Genomic DNA, 26444 nt, shown 5'->3' on the forward strand with positions numbered 1-26444 from the left:
GTTAGGGGGCGCAAATTACTTGCCTTGCCCCGGGTGCTGACAACCCACGCTATGCCACTGACCCCAGGCATTGAACCTGGGACTTTCTGCAGGCAAATAATGCCAATGAGTTCTGGCCTCTCCCCCACTCCCCCAGTCCTTCTGATTTCAGTACAGCTTCCTTCTGAATATATAAATTAGGTTAGCCCCATCTGATTGGTGGGTGCAAGGCAGCCTCCCAAAACAATGCTAGAAATAGTTGTGCCCTTGATTCCTATCTATTCTAGGTATGTGACACTTAATGGGAACTTAGAGAGTGAAGCATGGCTGAACATTTGGAGTAAAACATCTGCAAAATTCTGAAGTAAGCAAAAAATGCCAATAAGGCTAATTACATTTTCTGCACACCCCTTCCTGTAAGCAATGCAGATCAGGACCCTGATCAGTTCCAAGTGGGCTGTGCTGTGTTGCCTAAACATTGTTTTAGCAAAAGACTTGATTCTTATGAAGACGGGCAGAGCCTTGACTTCCAGCGGCCTGCCTCCCTGGGGAATGCAACCTGCATGGCTGTGGAGCAAAAGAAACTATAAGAAAGGGCATAGACTTTAAGCTTGTGACATCTGCTTTGGGCTTTACTGGAATCCCAAGATATACTGACTGGAGCAAAGTGTGAAAGGCATACGAGTTTTATAACATGATTCTATCTTGGTTGCTGTTGAGCAAGGGGTTGTGAGCGCCAGAGCAGAGTTGAGCTCACAGGCCGCCACCCCACCAATCCATTTCTGGTTACCCCTAAGTGCTATTATGCATTGTGTTTTATACTTTTTGTTTTGTATAAAGCAACTGGTAAATGTAATAAATAAATAAAAATAATTGCCACCCAATTTCAGTGAAAGTGAAATTTCGAAGAGAAACTAAGAACTTCTTAGTTTCTCCTTGAAATTTCAAACAGTAGAAGCAGAAATATTTGGATTTACAAAAATACTCTGGACAGGAGTTCTCTACGCATCCCTAGTTAAGTGCAATAGTTACAGTTATTTTCTAACTAAGTATTTTCTGGCTAGCCTAGTGAATCTTAAATTTCATGAATTGCCCTTAGGCCCTTTTCTTATTTGTGTGTGTCTGTGCGTTTTTAAAAAAAACCATGATTGCTTTTTCTCCCTTTTGCTTCAAGAAAGATGTGATGTCATGGCTTCTAATAGGCTTAGTGTGTTAATGACCTAATTGACTCCTGTCTTGTTTGGATTAACGTTTTTGTGCCTAAGAGGGGAGAGGGTGGGGAAACCCTAATCTGCTGTGACACACAAAAGAGCCTATTCCTTATGACATGGTTTGGGGACCAGGTGATCGTGGAGCACTTTTCCAAAGGTTCTTATGAGAATCAAAGGCCTCATTAGAATGGCACCCATCAGTGCAGGCAGGAGCTGGCCAGGATTCTATCAGAGACCTTTGGTTCCAGAACATGGTATTTAGGCTGTCACATTTCGGCACAAACTTAAGTTATTCAGAGCAGAAACTGAAATATATATGTAAGGACATGCTTTTCATGCTATGAAAATTAATGTGTATATTTGCATGAGGAGGAACCTGGAAAAAAATCTCAAGTATTTTAGGGTAGGCTGCTGAAAGATCTTTGATGACCAGCAAAATTTATCTTGGTCTTGTATCTACTTCCTTGTGATGACAATATTTACAATGTTGTGATTACAATGTTTACCAGATAAGCATGTGTGACTAAAGGAGGGGTGTGTGCGTTGCGATGTTATATTTTGAAATGTATTACTAGATGGGAAGACATAAAATACAGGAGATAAAAAAGGGGGAGGAAGCTTTGCAAAGAAATATGTATATTGAACCATTTCAAATATCTTCTTCATAACTAGGCATAAACAGCTTGAGTCTTATTTTTTCAGCTCTGGCAGAATTGCAGTTTATGGAGTTGAGAATTTGATGTACAAACCATAGTTCTGTGTGCATTTATATTGCTGGAAAGGAACGGTCATTTGCTTGCAATTCTTTTGTGGATAACGGAAGTGACCAAAAAGTGGCAATCTTGCAAATGGATTCTATCACTTTGCAGAAAAATCTGGTTGGGGACTATTAAATGTTAAAAATAGCTCTGGCATAAACTGATTGATTTATGTTAAAAAAGACTCTAATTTCTGGGTCCTGAGACAGCTCTACAAGTTATGTTACATTTATGGGAGAAAAGAATATCTCAGGGGCCAAGGATGACATTTTTGTTTAAGTAAGTGTAGATATCAGGCACTAAAAGAAAGGCATGCCTTCTTAGATTAGCTATAAATGTGGTGTTTTCTCTAGGAAATCTGACGTGCCTTTCTTAAGGTCTGTTCCAAAGGACTCAGATGGTGATTTAAAGACCCATTACCTAGAAAGGACTTCTTATAAAATGCGGCTCAAGAGTGTGAAACAAGGCAGATCATCTTCTGAGGAAAAGTGATAATTTAATGCTCATGACACCAAGCTCATAAATTACTCTTAAATGTGCAACTGCCTAAAATTTGGCTCAACTGAAACACATTCTTCATTTAAAGCCTCGAGTCATACTCCAAGGAGAGGTAGGAATTTATTACAACAGAGTAAACTATTTTAAAGAAGTGGGCTAACTTTATTTTTAATACACTTTTTTCTGCATAAGCAAATATAAAGCAAATATAAATCCTTGGGAACCTTGTAATTCTTTGAGAAGCTGTAATATCTGCGAGAAGATCGGTAGTGGTGAAATAATTTTTCATTACAGCTCTTCTCCTGTAGTGCACAGTGTATGTGTGTTTGATACGTTCTAGATTGATCATGTTCTTCAAGGCTGGCCCATTAGGACCAACAAGGCCCTGCTCCACCAACCTCAGCCTGCCACTAGCCAGCCCCCAGCCAGCCCACCTATTGCCTTCTTATATCCAATGAAGGAGGTGCCACTGCCTTTCAGCTTCCTCCTCCTTCGTCTCAGGGTTGCTAATCTAGAACTCATTGAGGAAAAACTAGAATCAGCTGGCTTTGCATGTCATTGACTCTGACTCTGGCTCTTTGTCTTTTGCCTTCCCAGTCTGTAGGGAACTAGGCGGTTTTTCAGGTATGGAAGGCCTAACTCATTTAGGGCTTTAAACATTAATGTGAGCACCTTGAATTGGGCCTGGAAATGAACTGGCAACCAGTTCAAAACAGGTTATGCGAGATCTAAACAGAATCCCAGCCAGTAATCTGGTCACCGCAATTTGAACCAATGGAAGTTTCCAAGTCATCTTCAAGGGCAGCCCCACGTAGAGTGCATTGCAGTAATCCAACCTGTAGACACAAATGATCCAGTAATGAATCTAAGATCACCCAAAGGACTTTTACCTCTAAATTTGTAAGCCTATAACTGCATTTCCAACATAGTGCCAGAAAGTTTGAAATTAAAAAACAAAAATTTGAAATTTCCAGATAAGGTTTAGTATTCCATCTCCCTGCTCCACCCACATCCAAGGGTCCAGGTATACATATTCAGGTATCAGCTGTGGGCCATTTCCCCAAACACTTATTAATTGTGACCACATGTTATTCCAGCATTAAGTCCTCTCCACCCCGTGTATTTTTAATGATTCTCTCTCCACCATGTTATTTTTTTTCCTGTAGGTTTAACTTGGCTTGAAAAACCCATTGTTATGGCCAAAGGCTGCACATACTAAAAATAGAATGCAATGTAATGAAACCTCTATTATCCCATATTAGGAAGTATCTGTTGAAATATTAACGAGTGCATTTTTTGATGACAGCTTGTGCTCGATGTATCACGAATTCAGTTTATAGGCTGTGGAGCTTTCAACCATCTTGGATGCCCATATGAAATTCCCTTACACCATGCTAAATCATTTAAGACTCTAATAAAAAGGCACACCATTTTTAAACAACTCCCCACTCCCCAATACCTTTGGCTTCTTATTAAGCGACAACACTAAATAGCATAATTTATAGGTGAACAACTTTAGTGGTCCAGGGCTGCAAGTGTAACACAACTCCTGTGGAGGGCAGTTAGAGCCAGGGTGGTGTGGAGGTTGCTGGTTCTGTTCAAATATCTATTCAGTGTGGAGTTCAGTGGATGAGCCTCCAGCCATGACGTCTGTGGTCTGTCTCCAACAACGGAGGCAGCTTGCCTCCGTATGCCTGTTGCTTGGAATCACAAGTAAGGAGAGTGCTGATCTGCCTAGGTCCTGCTTGTCAGACTTCCCTTATTTGTTTATTTCCAGTTATAGGCTGCTTACTGTCTAGACATGTCAAAGTAGCATCTGGTTGGCCATTGTGACAACAGGATTCTGAACTAAATGGGCATTGGCCTCATCTAGGTGGCTATTCTTATGTTCTTATGAGACAGGAACATAGAAGTTGCCTTCTACCAAGTCAGACAAATGGTCCATCTAGTTTCAGAGGCTGACAGTGACTCGCCAAGGTCTCTCTTAGCCCTATTTGGAGATGCCAAGAATGGAAGCTGGGACCTTCTGTGTACAAAATAGATGCTCAGCCACTGAGCTACACCTCTTCCCTTATAACATTAGGGTCTATCCCATAGTATGTGAGATATTTCTTTCTCATCCAACTGTGGAAAACTTCTGAAAGTGAAACTGTAAGCAATCTCTGCCCCACCGTACTTTGGTCAAATCACATATTTAAAGCATATGGCTTCCCTGAAGGGGAGACTGTCTCACCAGAGTGGTACATGCTCTGGTTATCTCTTGCTTGGACTACTGCAATGCGCTCTATTTGGGGCTACTAATCCAGAATGCGGCAGCTAGACTGGTGACTGGGAGCAGCCGCCGGTCTTGAAAGACCTACGCTGGCTCCCAATACGTTTCTGAGCACAATTCAAAGTGTTGGTGCTGACCTTTAAAGCCCTAAACGGTCTCGGTCCAGTATACCTGAAAGAGCATCTCCACTCCCATCGTTCTGCCTGGACACTTAGGTCCAGCACCGAGGGCCTTCTGGTGGTTCCCTCACTACGAGAAGCCAAGTTACAGGGAACCAGGCAGAGGGCCTTCTCAATAGTGGCATCCACCCTGTGGAATGCCCTCCCATCAGATGACAAAGAGAAAAATAACTACCAAACTTTTAGAAGACATCTGAAGGCAGCCCTGTTTAGGGAAGCTTTTAATGTTTAATAGGTTGTTGCATTTTAGTGTTTTGTTGGAAGCAGCCCAGAGTGGCTGGGGAAACCCAGCCAGATGGGCGGGGTATAAATAATAAATTATTATTATTATTATCATCTTGGGAACTGCAGTTTACCCTTAACAGAGCTACAATTCCCAGCACTCTTAACAAACTGGAGCAGGGGCATGTGCCTTAAATGTGAGTGTGACATTGGTTACATCTTGGCAGGGCAGATGAGGGCCAGATAAAAATGCTTCACAGCCCAGCCCCCCACCCCCAGGGAATCAGCTTAGCCATCTCTGTTACGAATACAGTACTTGGGCTCCAAATAAATTATTATGTGAGTATAGCATCCAAGTGGGCAGAGAACACAACCTCATGTTCGCGTGGAAGATATAAAAACACAATAAACACTATTAAATAAAAATATAAAGCATCATTTTAAAATACAGTAACCAAGATTAAAAATAATAGCTCCCAGATATAAAATAGTTGGCAAAACCTGGAACTGAAAAAGACATCTTGGCACCAGGTGAGCTTTCTTGGGGAGAATATTAGAGATCCAGGGAGCCATGCCAGAGAAAGACATATTCTTGGCATCATCTGCCTCGTATTTGAAGGTAGGGTTATCTAGAGAAGAGCTTTAAAAGAAGACCTTAATACTTAGGCAGGTTCATGTGGAAGGAGGTAGTCAAATAGCTTAGAGCTTTGAATGTTAAGATTAGCATGTTGAATGTTGCTTGGAAACAAAATCAGGCGGCTCCAGCATAGTCGCTATAAAACTGGCAGGAAGTGTTCCACAAACCCAGCCTAAAAAAGGCAATTTGGGGTCTGTAATTTAAACCAAGTGGAGTTTTTCCAGTCTCCAAGGGAAGCCCTGTTTGTAAATGTAAAAACTCAAAAGGTTGAGCAGGGGAGGAGGGAAGTCTTAGGCTCATAAAGCCAAAAGTTTATTGTATTGTTTTATGAAAATAGTATTAAGTTTGAAAAAAAGTAAAATTAATAAAAATTATTATTAAAAAAATTCAGGAGGTTGTGCAATTGCACAGATTCAAGTTTAAAAAAGAAAGAAAGAAAGAATATGTTTTTGTATTGCTGCTGCTTCCTTTAGTTACTTGGTCAGCACTCTGGGGACACTTTGAGAAGTTAGAGGGTGGTGAGCTAAGGCCCCACCTCCTCAGTTTCCCACAATGGAATCCTGGCAAGTTCCATGGCTATAACCATCTCTTCCTATACACACACCAATAAGTTGGCAAGAGGGATGAGGCAGCTCAGGTTGCTGGTTGCTCATCCTCTACCTTAGGTGTTCTGATTACTTGGGGTTCTTAAGCAACCTGAGAGCTGGTATTGAATTATCCCCAGTGGAGCCATCTCTCCCTCTCTCTCTCTCTCTCTCTCTCTCTCTCTCTCCCCACACATACACACTTCATAAGGGAAGAATGCTGAACTTGCAGGGTCAGGGAGCTTAATCGTATAGCTTGGCTGTGTAAATTGACATCTCCTTACTCAGCAAATCTGCTGCCTGGGTAGTCCAAGGTATTTGCTTACATTACTAGGGATTACAGTGGAGACTACTTGTTCATAATGCAGTTGGGGACAGCACAGGGGAGTCTGCCCCTCCCCAAGAGTTGCAGCCGGGATCCCTTCTGGACTGTCTGTTGCTGGTGGAATGGAGAGTGGGAGATAGTAGAGATGCCAGCTATTTTTTAGTAGTATTAGTAGTAGCAGCAGTATATGTGTTTAATAATTCCCTGACAGGGACTCAAGGCGGCTTACAGATAAAATAGAAAAAGCTAAAAGCAAAGGGGGGGGGATGCCAATTTAATCATATCTATCTAATCTATCTATTAATTACAAACACATAATATCACTTAAAACAGGGGTAGGCAACCTAAGGCCCGGGGGCTGGATGCGGTCCAATCGCCTTCTCAATCCGGCCCGCGGATGGTCCGGGAATCGGTGTGTTTTCACATGAGTAGAATGTGTCCTTTTATTTAAAATGCATCTCTGGGTTATTTGTGGGGTACAGGAATTTGTTCATATTTCCCCCCAAAATACAGTCCGGCCCACCACATGGTCTGAGGGATGGTGGACCGGCCCACGGCTGAAAAAGGTAGCTGACCACTGACTTAAAACATAGAAATAATTACAGTGAAACATCACAGCAACAGCCCTTTCCTTCAAAACAGCCACTTCCCCAAAACCTGTCGGAATAAGAAAGTTGTCATCTGCCGGTGGAAAGACAAGGAGGGAGCCACAAGCTCTTTGCATATCACTATAATCAGGAAGGTGAATGTTGATAGATTCAGGACAAGGCAAAAGAAAGTACATCTTCACACAGTGCATAGTTAAACTAAAAGAGGTTTAGAGCCAGGAGTCAGCAAACTTTTTCAGCAGAGGGCCAGTCCACTGTCCCTCAGACCTTGTGGGGGACTGGACTATATTGGGTGGGGGGGAGAGAACGAATTCCTATGCCCCACAAATAACCCAGAGATGCATTTTAAATAAAAGGACACATTCAACTCATGTAAAAACACGCAGATTCCCAGACCGTCCACGGACCGGATTTAGAAGGCGATTGGGCCGGATCTGGCCCCCAGGCCTTAGTTTGCCTACCCATTGTTTAGACAAACTCATGGCAATGTGCTTCTGAATACTCAGGTGCTGGAGGCTGCAGAAGTGGGGAGTGATGTGGAACTCAGGTCCTGCTTGTGGGCTGCTGTGAGAGCAGGATGCTGTACTAGGTGGGACACTGGCCTGATCCAAGGGCTTTTCTTATGTTGCCATCATCACTGTTGTATTTTTCTATATAAAAAATGAAATGTACAGTGGTACCTCAGGTTACATACGCTTCAGGTTACATGCGCTTCAGGTTACAAACTCCGCTAACCCAGAAATAGTGCTTCAGGTTAAGAACTTTGCTTCAGGATGAGAACAGAAATCATGCTCCGGCGGCGCAGCAGCAGCAGCGGGAGGCCCCATTAGCTAAAGTGGTGCTTCAGGTTAAGAACAGTTTCAGGTTAAGTACAGACCTCCGGAATGAATTAAGTACTTAACCTGAGGTCCCTCCGTACCCAGTTTACTCTGTACTAGGGCTTATTTCAGGATGCTAAAGCTGATTACATCATGCAATTGATTAAATAAATACTAAATAAACCTGGGGAAATGGTGCAAATCCCTACTTGGCCACCCAGTTCAGTGGGGTGTCTTTGGGCCAGCCACAAATTCTCAGCCTAATCTACCTCAGAGAGGGGTTGTTGAGAATGATATGGAGGGGAGGGGGCCAATTTGAGCTCTTTGGAGGAATGTGATTATAGAATGAATGGATGGATGGATGAATGAAAGTAAGTTTGCTACCCCTGCTTTGCATAAGGAAAGACCCTCAGCTCAGTGAGTAGAGCATATGCTATGCATGTAGAAGGCTCCAAGTGTCAGTCCCGGGCATTTTACCCAGCTCTGCAACATCACCATTTGAAAGAGCCTCCAGTAATTATTATAATAATTTGTAATAATAATAATAATAATTTATTATTTATACCCCGCCCATCTGGCTGGGTTTCCCCAGCCACTCTGGGCGGCTCCCAACAGAATATTAAAAACACGATAAAACATCAAACATTAAAAAACGTCAGATTTTGGTGCTTGTTATTTACATTTCTCTGCCACTCGGTCTGCTTGGGTTTTATGACTTTCATGCTCATACTTGCACATCTGAGCTGCATGGCTTTTAATGCCCGTTTGGCTATTTGTTTATTTTAGGTTGGGGTTTCATTGCTTCACAGAGGGAATACCATTCCAAGGTTTATAAATCAGATGATACCAGAGGAGAAAGGGAAGATGTGCTGTTGTGGCTTCAGCCTTCTTCAGTGCTGCTGGAGGTTTTCAGAGAGCTTTCTTCTTCAGTCCTTTCAGCCCCATTAAAATAATTCCAAATACTCTTGTTTGTGGCCCTTTCCATCACTCTGTGGGAACATCTAAGGTCTGCCCAAGTCCCCCAAAAACAGGGTTGAATAAAAGACAGTGCTGATCTTTATCCCATATAATGAAGGAACTGGGATCACTTTCACCCAACCTCATTATCGTTGTGAATTCTTGGGGTCACTTCTGCTGGCTGTCAGCCAGCCCAGAGTGGTTTAACAGTCAAACTCTCTTCCCAGGAAACTCTGTACTAGGGCTTAGTTCAGGAGGAGAAATGTAGTTCTGGGAGGGGAATAGGGGTCTTAACAACTCTCAGCCACCCTCAACAAACCACAGCTCCCAGGTTTCCTTGGGGAGAAGACATGACTGTTTAAAATGATATCATAGTGCTTTAAATGGATGGTGTGAATGTGGCCATTCTTCCTCTTTTAGTTTGACACTTTTCTTTTTGAAGGCTTGCTCATTGTCAGGCACAGTTTTCTTTTCTTTTTTGTTGTGTCCAGCTCCAACCGTACTTCATAGCAGTTACTCTGGGTTATGAGACCAGAATAACTCCCTCTCTGTCTCTCTTTCAAATAAAGGGAAAGAAATACAGTGTAGGGCTTTAACCATGGAGAATAGGTTGGTGGGAGAGAGAGGCGGTGGGAAAGAAGAGTGCTTGAAGGAACGTTCTGAAAAATTCCACAGAACTCTCCTCACACTTGCATCATCTGGTGAGGAACAAGTGGGCATTGGATGCAAAGGCACTCCGAATGCCAGCCGTCATGGCTGCCAACTCCCAGCATGCAGCTGTTCCTCTCCTCTTCCAGTTTGCCTCAGGTTAGTTGCCAACCGGCAAACCTTCTCCCACCTCAATAATGAAAATCTTTTGACAGCCAGCATCAACGGACAGCTCTTGAGTTTTCCCTTATACTGGGTCCCGTGAAACACTTTGTAGCTTATGAGCCAGGAATTGGCGGTGGGGGTGATGTGAGCGGCAGAGAGGGGTGGCAGTGTTGGAGTGAGGTTGGACGTGCAGCACTTTCAACGCAAAACGTGAAGCTTCAGCCCTCCACTTGGAGAGCCCGTATTCTGCTAAACAAGGTAGCGAGCCATTTTGATGACTGCCAAGGGAGATGAGAGGCAGCGCTGTCCGGTTATCAGTTTGGAATCCTGGTTCCGCAGCCTTAAAAAGAAAAAGAAAAACCTAACTTTTTGCTCAGAATTATTGTATGGGGGGGGGGGACTCCAGCTGTATTTGCTTCTTGAATCCCTCAAATTTAGCAATAACTGCAGGAAACATAGGCCACGTTCAAAGCATACATTTAAAGCTATACCACTTTAAACAGTCATGCCCCCCCAAAAAAATATTTCTGGAACTGTAGTTTAAGGGCAGTGATACCTCGAATTCCCTGGGGAAACGGATTGACCGTTAAACCCCTCAGAGAATTATCGCTCTGTGAGGGAAACGGGGGCCTCCTACCAACTCTCAGCACCTTTTACAAAATATGCCTTTCAGAATTATTGGGGGGGGGGAGCCATGGCTGTTTAAAATGGCAGCATAGTAACTCTTTATGACTTACCTGAGCATCAGTACCTCAAATTGAAGGAGGATCGGGGGTACGGCAGTCCCCCCTCCCCTCATGACTTTTGGAAGGCTGCATGGGGCAAGGGCAATATTTCGCCCCCAAACCTCTATTGAAACCCCACCCCTGGCCCGTATCTCATCCCCTGTGTCTGTTGGTGGGCCCTGTGCCTGGCAGAAGAGGGCAGTCTGGTCTCCAGCTGTTTATGGCTTTTGTTTAATTTGGCTGCCTAGTCAGATCCACCCTTGGTCAGCGTTTGACTTGCAGAGGGGTTGGGGCAACCTGGCTGCCCCCTACCCGGGCAACTGTTCATAGGGGAAAGTTGGGGGGGGGGTTTGACCTGGGTTAAATTAGGAGTCAGGCATGGGGCTTAAGGGGTTTCAGTAAAGGCAGACCTACCTTTCTTGTAATTCAATCACGGCAGGTCACAATTGGAATGACTGAGCAATCGTGAATTCTCATAGGGATAGATAGATAGATAGATGATAGATAGATACAGTGGTGCCTCGCAAGATGAAAAGAATCCGTTCTGTGAGTCTCTTCGTCTAGCGGTTTTTTCGTCTTGCGAAGCAAGCCCATTAGCGGATTAGCGGATTATTAGCGGCTATTAAAGGTTTAAGGGATTAGCAGATTAGCTGCTAAAATGCTATTAGCAGTTTAGTGCCTTAGAAAAAGGGGGTAGGGAGCGGAAAAAACCCCCCAGGAATTGCAAGACATTTTCGTCTTGCAAAGCAAGCCCATAGCAAATTCGTCCTGCGAAGCACCTCCAAAACGGAAAACCCTTTCGTCTAGCGGGTTTTCCGTCTTGCGAGGCATTCGTCTTGCGGGGCACCACTGTAAATGCAAAGGGTATTGTTTATTGTACAGAAATCCTTATTTCGTGTGGCTGCAGAAGAATTACGTCTTGCAAATCTGATAAGGCAAAAGTGTTTGCTGTCACTGCCAGGCGACTAGGCCCAACACTCACTTGAACAGTTTCTGGCAAATCCTATAATGTTTAGCAGATCTTAGCAAGCTGCTTTTCCTCAATAGTGCTTATCCTCTGCTTCTTAAAACTGGCAAAATTTATTGCTGGGTAAGAACTGAAAAGCATAAATACCCATCTCCTGAAGTGTAAAAGCTTTGTTCAGCCTCATTCAACTTCTGAGTCCTGTATACATTTACTTAGATTCCTGCGTAAATCATTAGGATTTTTGCCAGTCTATCGTACTAGCTATGAGAAACAGGGGTGGTAAAAGGAAAAAGATTTTATTATTATTATTTTTTGGAGACCGAACAATTAGGATGGAATAAACTCATCCTCCTGGGTCAGGCATGCACAACTTGTCACCTACACAAACACAGCCCACAAACCATGTAATGAGGGCCAGTTGTCTTGTTGTTTCGGCTTATTCAGGATGCTTCCATATTTGAGTTTATTGTGGAATCAGTGTTTTTCATGCAAGCAACTTTCTGTCTTTCTTTTGCAATGTCCATGCATTTCTTTCTATTTAATCCCAGTTGAGAAAGACCTTTCTGTGCCCACTCTTTTCATGCCATGCATTATTTTATAAACTTCTATCACGTACCATCTCACTTGTCTTTTCTCTAAATTAAAAAGTCCCAGACACTGCAACCTTCCCTCATTGGCACACAGTGCTTGGTAACAACCCATGTTTATCCCTAGTCTGAGCTACTAAGAGATTTATTCTGAATAACTGGAGACGGTATCTCTCTCTCCCTTGAACCTGGACAAACCAAGTCTGATTTGAGTGGAGGTGGTCTTGCTGGTGTTATAATGGAATTAAATTGCTAACCCTTTGCCAGTAGAAGCCCTCCAACTTTGTGGAAATTTGCTGCTACCTACCCTAAACCTCTGTGAATACGGTGGGCTGTATATCTGGTTTAATAATCTATATCCTGTTTTTTGAACACACACACATAGAAGGATGAGGATTTGCCCAGGCAAGCCTAGTGGGATTAAGCCACTGGTGTGTAAATTGTTGTTATTCATTACCATCTCAAAAAAAAGTGAATATATGGTAGATCTTTATCACAATAGGGTATTTCCACAACATGCATTTTTTTCTCTTTGCTTCTGTGTGTTTCTCTTTTTCAGGAGGAGGGTGTGTGGTGGGGTTCAATTTCTTGTCTGTTGCTTCAGTTTAGAAGTGGGGGGAGAAAACTATACTGAGTGATGATAGTTGGTGCCTCAGGCAGAAAAGCAATATAGCAGAACGGTTGCCAGACAGTTTGACAGAGGATGGACTGGATGTGAACAAATGCAGGCACTGACGAGACAGAATGGAAGTATGAATGAGCAGAAGGGTATTGGTTTCAGGTATGCCTTGAGGGGCCCACAGTGGCAGCAGAGGCCATGGCCGTTGTATTATTGAAAAGATCCTTGCTCAAGGGAAATGGGCAGCCTGTTTTGAGGCAATGAATAGTTTACTAGTCTGGTTAGGAAGGCAGAATCATAGAATTGTAGAGTTGGAAGGTAATCTAGTCCAATTCCCTGCAAAGCAGGAATCTCAACTAGATCATACACGTAAAATGGTCACCCAACCTCTGTTTAAAAATTTCCAAGCAAGGAGAGTCCATGGAAGTCTGTTTCACTGTCAAACAGCTCTTTCTGTCAGAAAGTTATTCCTGATGTTTAGTTGGAATCTCCTTTCTTGTCCCTTGAATGCTTTGGTTCAGGTCCCAGCCTCTGGAGCAGGAAAAACAAGCTTGCTCCATCCTCCATGTGACAGCACTTCAGATGTTTGAAGATGGTTATCACATCTCCCCTCAGTCTCCTCTTTACCAATCTAAGTATACCCAGTTCCCTCAACTGTTCCTCATAAGGCTTGGTTTCCAAACCCTTGATCATCTTGGTAGCCCTCCTCTGCACATGGTCCAGCTTGTCAATATCCTTCTTAAATTTTGGTGCCTAGAACAGGACACCGTACTCCAGGTGTGGTCTGACCAAGACAGAATAGAGCAGGGCTATTCCCTATAGCTAAACTACACTGGGGAATTTAAAAGAGAATGTACCACTGAATATGGATTCAGCAGAACAGTTGTGGGAGCCAATGGAGATACTTCACCCAATCACTAGCTTGAGAAACCATGATGACTTGGTATATATGGTTGGAAGCCATGTCAGGTGTCACTGGTTCTCAGCCAAGTCCATGGGTTTTAGTGAACTAAGTTATGTTTAGAGCAGACACACTGAAATTAATGGGCCTAGGTAAGTCATGTCTATCATTTTCAATAGGCTACATTCTCTCTCTGCTAGTGTAAGGGCTCCAGTTCCTAGTGGACAGATGACTTTGAATGTGGTACAACAGAGGAATCCAATGCAACTATTGCAGTAGTGGAAACTGGTTGCTTCAAAGTTAAAGCATCAAAGGAGAATATTTAATAGTGCTAGAAAGGATGTTTGAACATGTTGTTTGCTTTCTAGAAAAGAAGAGGCAAAAAAAGGCAAAGCTTACCAATGACTGGAGAGAGCGGAGGAATGCTATTCGGCTCACAAATGAATACACAGTGGAAACACTCGTGGTGGCGGATGCTGATATGGTCCAATACCATGGGGCAGATGCTGCTCAAAGATTCATTCTTACTGTGATGAACATGGTAGGTTCACTTGGTTTCCTTGAGATGTGTCTGCATTCAAAACTAGTCCCATGTTTTGATGCTTAGTTTTTGTATTTGAGCTTGAACTCTTTATTCATTTTTATATGAAATATCTTAGACAGGCATAGTTTCATCTTAGACAACCATAGTGCAGTAATTGTATGTGAACTCTCTGTTCACAGCAATGAATCAAGTAATACTGATGGAGAGAAAGGGTTCTTGCAACGCAGAGTACGGTACTTCCTTAAGTTAACAACTTCAACATTTAGGATGTCGACTCTAACCAATTCATTTCTGTGCTTTTTATATGATAATTAGTACTTCTCCAAATGCTGTGTACAAAAATGTGTGTGTTAGGGGAAAGTGTGCCTAAGAATGCATATATTAGTGAAAATTGATTCTTGTTAAGAGCACCAAAGAAGAGAAATTCATTAGGCTGCATCCAGTGCTAGTTCTACTCAGAACAGACCTGCTGAAGTGATTGGAGATTAATAACTTCCTTTATTATCTAGGATCATATTTTTTAAAGTCAAAATGCTCTCCTTCCCCAGGAAACTGAGGGTGCCAAGAGTATGGGATAAGTTTATCTGCAATCCCTGATGTGTCCCCCTTTGCACCCCTTTATTTTTGCCCACATAAATGAATGGCTCCTCCTCCCATGCTAGGTAGGATCTGCTTAGTACCTTTGACAGTGCAAAAAAAAATAATTGCCTCCCTTGCCTCTACTAACTACCCACCCAAATGTTAGTGTTAAATTACAAAGGTAGAACCTAGTTTTGCATTGCAAATGGTCAATGAAGGCAATGATGAACTTCCATCAAGGCTTAAGGGTGCAAGGAGTCATTGGTGTCTTCCTATGAATGTTGATAAATGTTCAGGTTTTGGCCTTGCAGAGTTTAGTTTCTTCTCTACTCCAACATGGCAGGACGAACAGCTGCTTCTAAAAGAAACCAGAATGTTAATTTTGGCATGTATGCCAGGATTTAAGCAAATAGAGCATTGCTGTCAGGGAGGGGGGGGATTTATTAATTTGGCTCCTTGCTGTAAGGCATTACATTTACAGTCAAACCACAAAGTAAGACTTAAAATGGCATATTAGCACACACATTATATTTATAGTTTTTTTTATATGTATAAAAAAGCTAGGATCTGCTTAAAGCAATTTAATATCTGTTTGTTGGGAAGGAAAGCCAGCATTACAAAATATGGTTTTATTTTTGCAGCTGCTGAATGAGGATATGAATTTAGGGGTGGAAATAGATGCAACTCAAAAGAAAACAAAAATAAAAATTATTTCAAAAGACACAGATCGGATGATGGGCTCCTAAAGCCAAATCTCTGCTTTAAATGTCTTTTAAAAGCTTTGAACTGTGCCTTAAGACAACATTGACTTATGAATATATTGTTTTAAAAAATTAAATGTCCCAGGGAAACCATTATGGAGAACTCTGGGTGCTTGGTCTAGACCTGAGGGTCAGGTTTTGGTGGTGATGAGTGCTTTCTGTGAAAGAACTAGGAGTTCAAAGGCATATGGTCTGGCAGAATTATGTAGTACATTCCACCTGGGACCACAGGTGGAGAATCTCATAACTCTGAAAATTCCTTGCTGCAGAGAGCAAGTTCTAACAGCTGTCTCCCTGATTTGCTAGTTGTCTGTGTGCAGGAAGTGTTTTGTTCGGCTTTTTGCTATAGTCCAGATATTTGGGTATATTACCACTACCAACCCTCAGCATTGACTAAGCTGACTGGGGTTGATTGGATTTGTAATCCCAAACCCTGGAAGGCACCAGGTTGGAGAAGGCTGGCTTGAGGCATTTTAACAGGGCTCTCTTTAGCATATTCACTGCCAGGGTACAAAGATCCGCCCAGCGCCCCCAAATTTAGTTTAGCTATCATCAAATTAACTTTTATTGAACGTTTTTTGGAGAGGAAATCGCTCACCTATAACAACAACGCAACGGAAAAAACTGCTTTTGTTTCCTGACTCTTCGGGAATATTTGATGCTACGGAGTAACAGAGCGACGGAGGAGGTGGGCAGGGACCTTTGCTCCATTGCTTTTCACTGCTGCCGATAGAGAGGGACCGGTATACAGTTAGGTATATATTTGGCGCCCCCCCAGAATTCAGCGCCCAGGTGCCCAGCACCCCTTGCACCCCCAGGTAAAGACGGCCCTGCATTTGAAGGCTGGTTGGCATCTGTCTATCTCGGGAGACAATGGAGGAGTGCACCTTTAGGGGTGAAGTCAAACTGTTGGAAGGCTTGCTGTGGTTGCTGAGACGGGAGAGACATGTTTTTTTGCAGCTGGGGCAGATGAAGGTATCCGGTTGTGTTGCTGCAGATGCACCATTGCACTTCTCTCTGTTCTGCTCCCAGTGGTCATTCCTCCTCTGGTCACTTCTGTAAATGCACAACCTGTCTGTCTCAAGGCTTTTTGGTCCTTGTAACACATCATATACCGTATTTTTCGCTCTATTGGACGCACCGGACCATAGGAGGGGGAGAACAGGGAAAAAATATTTTTTTCCTTGTTCTCCCCCTCTAAAACAAGGTGCGTTCAAGGTGCATTCACCCGAGCGTGTGGAGCTGGCGGTGGGGGGAAGCGCTGCTTCCCCCCACCCCCAGCCTCAAAGATCCCTGAAGCCTTTGGAGCGCAGCACCCTGCTGCCCTGCAGAGGCTTTGCGCGCAGCCATCCCCAAGCCAGAACAGCGAGACGGAGCCCTCCATCTCGCTGTTCTGGCTTGGGAACAGCCTTGCTAGCCTCTGCAGGAGAGCGGGGTGCCTTCACCCCGCTGTCCTGGAGAGGCTTTGCGCGCAGCCGTCCCCAAGCTAGAACAGCAAGACGGAGCCCTCCGCAGCGCTCCGTCTCCCTGTTCTGCCTTTCGGCTTAGCGGCACAGCCTGCATTTGCTCTATAGGACGCACACACATTTCCCCTTAATTTTGGGAGGGGGAAAAGTGCGTCCTATAGAGCGAAAAATACGGTACATTGAGGATGCAGGATACATAAAAATAATAGTTATTACCCACATGATATTGTTTCAGCCATCCAGGAAAAGGGGATGGATAATGTGATGTTAAAAATCCTTCTTCCTCTCACATCAAGCTTCCTCTCACATCAGAACACCAAATGGTGCCTCAAGGAATAAAAGCATTACTCCCAAAATAGAGATTAGTGTATTTTGAAGAAAAGAACAACTATTTCCGCATACAACTCTGCCTCTAAGATGCATCTGCAAGTGGAAAGACCAGGCTTAACAGGGTGATTTAAAATCCAAAAGGAAACTACAAAGGGAAGCCCAACTTTATTCAAAAAATCTAACATATAAACTTTCCTTTTTAATAATGTTCAAGGGATCACTAATTTCATGTTACTGCTTGCAGCTTCAGGACGCTCTTAAATTAATCACATGGTTTAGCAACAGCTGCAGCCACACTAAGAATATACATTTACAATTTCTTAAGTCAGCCTGTGGTCTTTCTTGAAATAGAGGCAAGTTTATTTCAAAACCAAGAAGAAAGTATATATTTGAAAAGTAATTATTTAGGTTAACCAAAGAGCAGATTATTTTTAACATCACTGTTCCATAGATTTCAATATCTGGGCATCCTCTTACCACAAAGGTCTTAGAAAGTCACTCTTAAATTGTAGATCTGTTCTTCTATTTGGTACATCTGAAGATAACCAAAATTTGATATAGTTGGATACACTAATTACTAGTTGAGTTGCAGGCTCACAAAGCTAGCATTATTTGTCACTATTTTGGGAAGAGCAGGGTTTTCCTCTTGGTTGCTCAACAACCTTCTGCCAGCAAAACAAGTATATTGTCAGGCTCCTATCCCAGAATGCAATAACAGTGGCACTTACTTTGGAGTAAGAAACAGATCTTTGTTCAGGCACAGTATGAAGCGCAGGTCCAGGAGTGGTGAGGGTACATGAGGAAGACGAGTGATCCACAATGAGTGACACGCCTCTTCCTCCAAGCTTGTAAAGGTTGAGTCTGCTGCATGCGCACCTGCGAACTTTTCCTAGGCAGGTGCACCTACAACAGTGACACTTTGTTCATGGTGACAATGCTGTGTCCTGTCCCTTTGCCTCCAGCTTCTCTTGTTCAGCATCTCCCCGCTCCCTAATGAACGCCTCAGGAGTGGGGCAGTGCGGCGAGCCAGTAGCTCTGCTTCCCCATCTGTGACACCTGGAGTTACAAGGGGCAGGTTCCCACTCAAGGTGCCTGTTACCCTGCCCTCCATCAGCTCTATCTCCAACCTCCTCCCCTTCTGTTTGGGACATGCCTGATCTTGATGGGACCGAGGGATTCATGGCATATACTGCTATGTGAATTTAACGTAGTTCTACATTGGACCGAATATCATACCAGTCTTCAGCTTAAGGAACAGAAATATCATTATGTCCACATGGTGCCCTATGTATTCAGGCATCATTTCCTGCCCTTATCATTAGTCTTTCCTGGTGTCGCCAGGCACCAAGCCCAGTGAGGACCTCTAAGGCAAGGGAGTGCAGCCAAGCAGCTGGAACTCTCCCGGCTCATGAGGCAGGAAATTGCCAGCCACCGCTGCCTGTCAGAAGCAGTCAGTGCTTATTTCTTCAAGCATCTTGTAGGCATCAATACCTGTTAAAGGAATACCTTCAGCTATTAGGTAGCTCAGAGACCGTCCATCTTCAGGGGCTGTTCTAATATCCTTACAGTTGTTCAGAAGTGTACTTTGCAGCACAAAACGAACTGCTAGGCATCTATGCTTACTGAAATCTTCTAGATCCACCGGGCATCCCTTTCTAGATTGCTCTGCGAGTGTCGGCATCGCCTGATAGCAAGCAATCAAGTTACAGAAAAGACAGACGTCTCATCACAACACATACTCTAGGATTTATGCAACACAAATTTGTGCTTTGAATTTAGCTCCCTTTGTTGGTGGAGAAGAGCATAATTCGAAATGTACAGAAGATGCTTAAGATTTGCAAATATTTCTTGTTCCTCCAATTTTTGAACGATTGATATATTCTAACATGAGGTATCTGTGCAATCAAGGAATGGGAAATACAGTTCTGGGCTTAATTACGTATCTGTAAAAGAGATGAACTGTCTAGCTGGAATGTACAGTCTGGAGATAACCATATAAACTAGTTTCCTGCGGTGTTTTTGAGCTTCCTAACTTAAGATTGTGCCATTCTGTACTCACTCATATTTCTATTCTCTTATATTGCACATGAATAACTCAAGGAAATTGCTTTTCCATTCTATTTCCTGAAGTCCAAAATGCACCATTATTTCGTTTTGCTTTCTGACAGCACTGGTTCTCAGTATTTTTGACCTGCATAAACCACAGTCTTTCAACTTATCTCAATGACTCTAAAATTATATTTTGACCTCAGTGTTCCCTTTGATTATAGTGCCCAACCATCCATTTCCTCAGAACCATCTATCTTTTTTTCCTTCAGCTGCCTTTTCAATGCCTTGTGTTTTGTTTGGTTTTAAACCCATATATTAATTTTCTTTTTAGCCCTTGGAGAGCTTGTTAAAAAATATTGTTCTTCTTAAGAAGAGCTGCCTGTGGATAGGCAAGTTATCAGATGAGTCAAATTTAAGGAACATGTGCTTAGCATTTGTGTACATAAGAGAGCTGGTTTGGTTTACTATGTCGGGGCTGGCAGACGTGGAGTCAAATCCTAGCTCTGGATTCACAAGGAAAGGCACAATATTTTAAACCATGGGCAGACACTCTATTGAAAAAGGTATCACAGATTGCACAGGCAGAGGGGTTTGTAGAAACTCTGAACACAGGATGTGGGCCTGTGAGGCTGCAACAAATTCAGGCTCTAGTGCTACACTAATGCCTGACAAAAAGCACTCCCCCACCAAAGCTATTGGGGTGGGTGCAGATTTATTATACATCACAGCAAAGTAATGCTTTTTCTTTGACTTAATTTGTGGCAGAGTTGGATTTAGGGTGGGGTGGGTGGTTCCCCTGCACAGGGCCCCAAGCTGGGAGGGGGCGGGTACCACAATAAAACAACTGTACCAAAAGGAATTATTGTGAAAATAAAAATATGTTTTGTGAGGAGGAGAAGGAGGAGTCCAATTTTGTCCTCGCTCAGGGCGCCATATTACCAAATTCCATCCCTGTTTGTGGCACAGTTGCCGAAAAGACTGGACCCCACTGTTTGTTTGTTTATTTATTATTTCATCCTTCGTTAAAAATCTTAAACAGAGTCCGTAGTCTGGTGTCTTGGATCTTTGAATTAGTTGCCAGTTACTAGTGAGTTGCAAGCCAAACCTGGGTTACAGTCTCCCCTAAAGTGCATTGCCCCGGAGCTACAGCTGCCATTTTCATTTTATTTTAAAGACAAGGAGAAAGAGAGGTGAAGTAAAGTAAGCAGATTGATTCTTGTCAGGCAGAAGTTAGGTTGGGGAAGGCCCATAGCTCAGCAGTACAGCATCCGCTTTCCATGCATAAGGTCCCAGGTTCAACCCTCGTCATCTCCAGGTAGGGCTGGAGGGCTGCATGAAATCCTAGAGTGCTACTGTCAGCAGTGTGGACAGTACAGAGCTAGGTGGATCAATGGTCCGACCTGCTATAAGGCAGCTTCCTGTGTTTCTGTAAGGCTGTTGTAAAAACTACTGAGATATGTGCATGAAGCTATTTGCTTGAAAAATAGTATGCAAGTTATTTAAGTACTGTTAATAAAATTAAATTCTTTGTACTTGTGGCAAGTAGTTTAGTATGTTAGGTCATGGTCATTAGATTATTTGCTGAATAAATCTCAGGGAAACATTTTTGTCTTAGTTAACTTCTTTCCATGGAATGATATTCTGAGCTTGTTGTCTGTTACTGCCTTTGTTCAGGTGTACAACATGTTTCAACACCAGAGCCTTGGAGTTAAAGTCAATATTCGAGTGACTAAGCTTGTCCTTCTTCAAAGCCGTCCTGTAAGTTGGTGACAACCTGCTATGGTGGTTTTTATTTTGCTCAAAACAACTGTTTGAAATTGTGACTTTGATAACCATTAAATGATAGATGGGTTAAATAAAACAGCAGTGGACAGATCACAGAGTTCCACAACCCATGTGCTGTAGCCATCTTTGGTGAGGGTTTTTTCACTGAAGTGAGGAAGTGGCAGTTTACCTGAAATTGACCTGGATCCACTGGTGGGCTGTAGTTAATTTCTGCCCCAAGCCCATTGCTAGATTTGCCTTCCTATCATCCTTAAGATTGACTGATTTTTGATTATATGTATATATTCTCTTAGGCAGAGCAGGGTTAGAGCAGAGCCTGAAGAAATCTAGACGAGTAGGGAGAGATTGTAGAGAAATCTGCCAGGGCTCAGGTACTGCCAGGGCATAGGCACAACCATGGCAGAATCTGGAAACCAGGGACCAAAACTAGGCTAGACCCTGGTAGAGTATGGGCAGAACTGTAGAGAATCTAATGATTATGGGTGAAGTTTCCCCAGAAATGATTTTACAGATCCCAGTGCTGGTTACTAGATAGAACATGACTTTATTGGTTGGGCTGCTAAAATACTGCTTGGCAATCTTCATCCCATTGCTCCCTGTACTAGTGCATAGTGAAAATGCACCCCCTCTGCTTTTGCAGCAAGATTTCTTTCCCATGCAAAGTGGTCCTCTAGTCTAGGCAGCCACCTCTGTGAAAGCTAGCCCTGGTAGAGTTATTCCTCCAGTCCATATTAGTTGTCCATATTTTGTCCATATTAGTTTGTCATGAAAGATTCTTGGTTCATGTTCTACTGATGGCCTACTCATTGCTTGCAGATTTGCCACCTGGGTTGATCCCCTCCCTGCTTTGTGTCTCTTCAATTCCTCTTTGTTTCCTGAAGGCCAAGCTGTCCATTGGGCATCATGGGGAGAGGTCCCTGGAGAGTTTTTGCCATTGGCAAAATGAAGAATTTGGTGGCGCAAAATACCTTGGAAATAATCAGGTGCCGGGAGCACGAGATGACACCCCTCCAGTGGATGCTGCTGTCTTTGTCACCAGGTAGTGATTTTAATTCAGATTGATTGATCCCCTCCAAGACTGGCTTTTTTTATTTCAGGTGCATCCTGCAACATGTTTTGACACAATAATAGTTGCATTACTGATGGTGGATTTGTTCTGCTTTAGTTTGTTTCGTGATGCTTCCTCAATGCTACCACATTATTTCTGCCTGGAGGGGCTATAGGACATTAAAAGCATGACAAAAATACAACAGAACATTTCTGGTATGAAAAGTTACTGGATTTCAGCAGGACATTGCAGGATATGCACTGACTGGAAATAAAGCAGTATGATTGCCCCCAAACATTTGTGGGCATAAGTAGTATTAAAAGCGGGATCACGTGTGACTGTCCTGGTATAATCATGAGCACAGATAATCATGAATGAACAATAAAAAGGAATGTCTGGAGGAACCCACTGATGACTCCACTGGCTCTGGGTTCTGAGAGGCTCTTCGGCAAGATGCTGTCATTTGTCATTTGGAGAGATGGAAAGAGATTCTTAAATCAGTGCCTACCCTATCCCAGAGTGCTGTTTGCAAGAGACATCCCTTTACTCTTCGCTCTTTACTGGGGACTCGGGCAGGGTCTTTCATTCTGTGTTGTGTCCAAAGAAGCTGGAATCCTCTTTGCTTTTTCTGTACTGCCCTAGTGGAAAGTGGAACTGGCAGAACTATTGGCACAATGGGCTTCTTGCTAATCACTTATCCTTATTAAATGCCCAGCACTGTTATCAAGCATTGGCCATTATCAGTAGCAAAACCACATAAGCAGTCTTAAATATGGGCCACGCTGCCTATTGTGACTGCCCTCTGGAGAGCACCTCCCTGTTTCAAGCTTAGGGCTTTTCTCATCACCAGGCACACACTGATGTTTGCTTATTTATACTCCTGCCACCACTGGGGTCTGCTGCCCCTGACTTTACAACTTTCTTCTCTGCTTTGCTTCCTCCATTCCTGTTAATGTTTGTCATCCCCTATTACACATCTGTATTCTCTCCCCTCTTAATTCACCAGAGGTGATGCTGCTTTCCCTTACTCCTAATGCAGTCAGTATCTTTCATCTCTTTCCCTTGTTTCTTCTGGTTCAGTACCTGGTTCTATGCTTGTTCATTCTCAATTTCACACTCACTCACACACACATTCCTTCTCCTTGCCTGCCCTCCTTTCTAGCCCAGCCACGCTCACTCTCTCTTCTCCTTCTCTTGCGCTGGATTCCATTCATCTGCAGTCTCTTTGCTGCACCTCCTCCTTTCACTCCCACTTCCTTTCCGCATCTCTTTCTCAGTGGCTGGGACCTACATGCAGTGCATCTCTCACCCCACTGTTATTCTCTGCCAGGTTCAATAGTGCTGCATCCTTAGCTTGGTCAGCCTGCTTCATCCTTCCTAGCTTATGTTCTGGTCAGACTGCCAACACCTTAGCATGCTGGAGACCTTACCTTGCTTTAGATTCACAGAAAACTTAGTTGAGTTACTGAAACCGAGTTTAAACAAATACTATGTTTGTAAATGGTTCATATGTATGTTTGGTAAACCCTTTTACGTGAAAGGGTCACAATATTTCCAGAGACATGTGCCAGCCAGATGGTGGGATGGGGAGAGCCATATTTTTTTCCCCTGTGTTGCATTTCCCCCTCCTTTATAATCCACCCTTGGTGTCAACATAGTTATTCATTTTTAAGATTCAGGGTGATTTGCAAACCAAATACAGTTAAAATAGAAGAACAGTTTTAAATGGTCAATAGAGCCTCATGAAACTCTGTTAAAACCTTATCACAGAATTAACAGCCGAGCTTAAAGTCCCTACAGGATGGGAGAGGTCTTAACCAACTTCAAAAATATCCAATGGGGCTGGTCTAGTGCACGTTTTTCAGCAGGAGGATCCTCAGTGAGATTGCCACTGCTGAAAAGTCTTGGCTTATTACAGAATCCCAAGGCACATGGATTAGGGCCCTTGTGATTATTGCATATAGACCCCTTTGGGTAGCATTGCTGGAGAAGCAGAGTATAGAAATTGCAAAAAAAAAAAAAAAAAAGTGAGAGCAGGTGATACCTTAGATTCCCAGATTTACCTGTGCTTTAAATTAATTAGCACCCTTGCTTCAAAATGTAACATTACATTTACATTGCATTACACAATGTAAATTAATTAACACTCTTGCTTCAAAATGAGGTTAAGTGCTAACCTCTTGATCTTCTTTGAACCCTGTAGCTGAGGTGTGGTTGGATTCTCTGATTTCTCTCCCCACTTCATTGTGAGCTTTAACACACACTCAAGCACACTGTATTGTTGAGAGGAGCAGCAAAGATCCAATATTTTACCTATTCTCCTTCCTTAGCTACTGGGTTGATTTACCAAATGGAATGCCACATGTTCTTAAGCGTTTGGAGCAGCTAGTCACTCAGGGAAAACTTGGGACACCCTCCAGATTATATGGATTTGGAGAAGTTTACAGAAGTAATAATAGATGGGGCGCTCCAGCTGCCACTGGTTTGGATAATGGACTCAAAGATTAGCTCATTTTGTGAGAGAATTGGGCACCATACCAATGCAGGGCTTCAGCAAAACCACATCCACCCTGCAAAATAAGCCAGCGCTGTGTTGCCACAACCTTTCCCTTCCTGTATATCTTTTTGCTTTTCCTTTTTTGTCCTGTTTGAACTTTCCCCTGCATAGGAAAGGACAGTGTGTCAGTTGGAAGATTTCTTGGCTCAACTCTTTTTGATTTCTGTGGCACAAAAGTTAGCATTTTCAGCTAGGTGCTGCAAGCTTCTTCATTAAACGCTGGCTTTCAAAATGCATGTACATGTCCCTGGATGCTCCCCAGTGTGTCCAGTTTGGAAGGGCTAAGCTAGGGGAAAGCAGGAGCTGGTTTTTCAACAGCTGCAGCTGCTACAGTTAGCATAAGAACTAAGCTCTTAAGGGTCAGCCTCTAAAAAGGAACTTTTTTCTGGATATTGTATGGCAGGTTATGTTTGTTTGGGCAATGGAGGAGCCAAATGCAGCTTATCTCTGGGAAGCTGTATTTTAAATTTCTATTTATGTGATTGCACCCCATCATGCTGTAACGTAAGAAAAACCAAGACAATCTACTCCAGTATCCTGTTCTCACAAATGCCTCTGGGAAGTCCAGAAATGGAATTCTCCCCAACTGTGATTCCCAGCAGCTGGTCTTCAGAGGTATACTGCCTCTAACAGTGGAGATACAACACAGTAGTCAATAGTAGCCGCTGATAGCTTTATCTTCCATGATTTTGTCTAATCCTCCTTTAAAGCCGTTGGTGGCCATCACTGCCTCTTGTACGAGGGAGTTCCATAGTTTAACTATGCACTTTGTTTAGATGAAAGGCATTATTATTATTATTATTATTAATAATAATAATAATTTAACCTTTGCCCATTGCTTCCTCAAGCTGTCCGGAAGCTAGAGGGTGGGGGCACAATTAAAATGATTTTCTGATACATTGTTTTCCTTATGACAAGATGTAGCGTGCTTGAGGAGAAGGACCAAGGAAAAGTTTTCATAGGACTGTGCAGAAACTACCCTGAGATATTTCCCTAATCTTATCAGAAATTCTTCTTTTGCTGCCCTTGAAGTTCCACGGATGTTTCTCTTCTGCAATAATTAAATTCACCTCAAAATGTCAGTTCTGGTGAGATTTGCCAGTAATTCTCTGCTAATTGCTGAAAAAGAACCTTTATTTGATGTGCTCCTTCCTTCCTTCCTTCCTTTCTGCCACACCACTCTACACTGAGCTCCCTGTATCTTATCCCTCTCCCTCTGCACCGGCTGCTACTGGATCTGATGCAGTATAAGGCAGCTTCCTTAAAAATTGTGTCCTTCACTTGTTGTCTGAAGTGGTACAGCCCTCTTTACCACCACATTCAGCTGTGTGCATATATATGGCCTCTGAGCTATTCCATCACAGAATGTGGCTAGTGGTGGACTGACAGGCCATAGTTCAAATCTTTGTTGTTATGAGCAATGGCCAACAGATAGGCCAGGGATTTTGCCACTGAATCAAGTTAAGATTGTAGATGTGGAAATGCATTTTTGTAATGCTCTCCCACTCTTGCACATGCAGACACAAAACACCCGTCTATAAAAAGCTAGGACATTAGGGAGAAAGGTTTGGCATAGTTTTGTAGGTTACTAGTGGAGATTAGTGTAGACACAGCTCATAATTCTACCACCTCAGTCAACCTCCCCATTCTGCGTAATGTAAATAC

The 26444-nt window shown here is 43.0% G+C and overlaps 1 protein-coding gene across 3 annotated transcripts in view; it reads left to right on the forward strand.

Moving 5' to 3' along the window:
• The window catches only part of ADAMTS17 (ADAM metallopeptidase with thrombospondin type 1 motif 17), a 168446-nt gene that overhangs the window by 15783 nt on the left and 126219 nt on the right, over positions 1–26444 (forward strand). For all 3 annotated transcript variants that reach the window (XR_014504564.1, XM_083411860.1, XM_083411861.1), the window contains exons 4-6: positions 14029–14201; positions 21064–21147; positions 22056–22213. Coding sequence is in view for 2 of the 3 variants with exons in the window: in XM_083411860.1 (XP_083267986.1) it covers positions 14029–14201; positions 21064–21147; positions 22056–22213 (415 nt within the window). In the remaining variant the exon portion in view is untranslated. The remainder of the gene's footprint in view (positions 1–14028; positions 14202–21063; positions 21148–22055; positions 22214–26444) is intronic.

This window comes from Podarcis tiliguerta (genome assembly GCF_965153285.1).
Source record: "Podarcis tiliguerta genome assembly, chromosome: 14".
Lineage (NCBI taxonomy): Eukaryota > Metazoa > Chordata > Lepidosauria > Squamata > Lacertidae > Podarcis > Podarcis tiliguerta.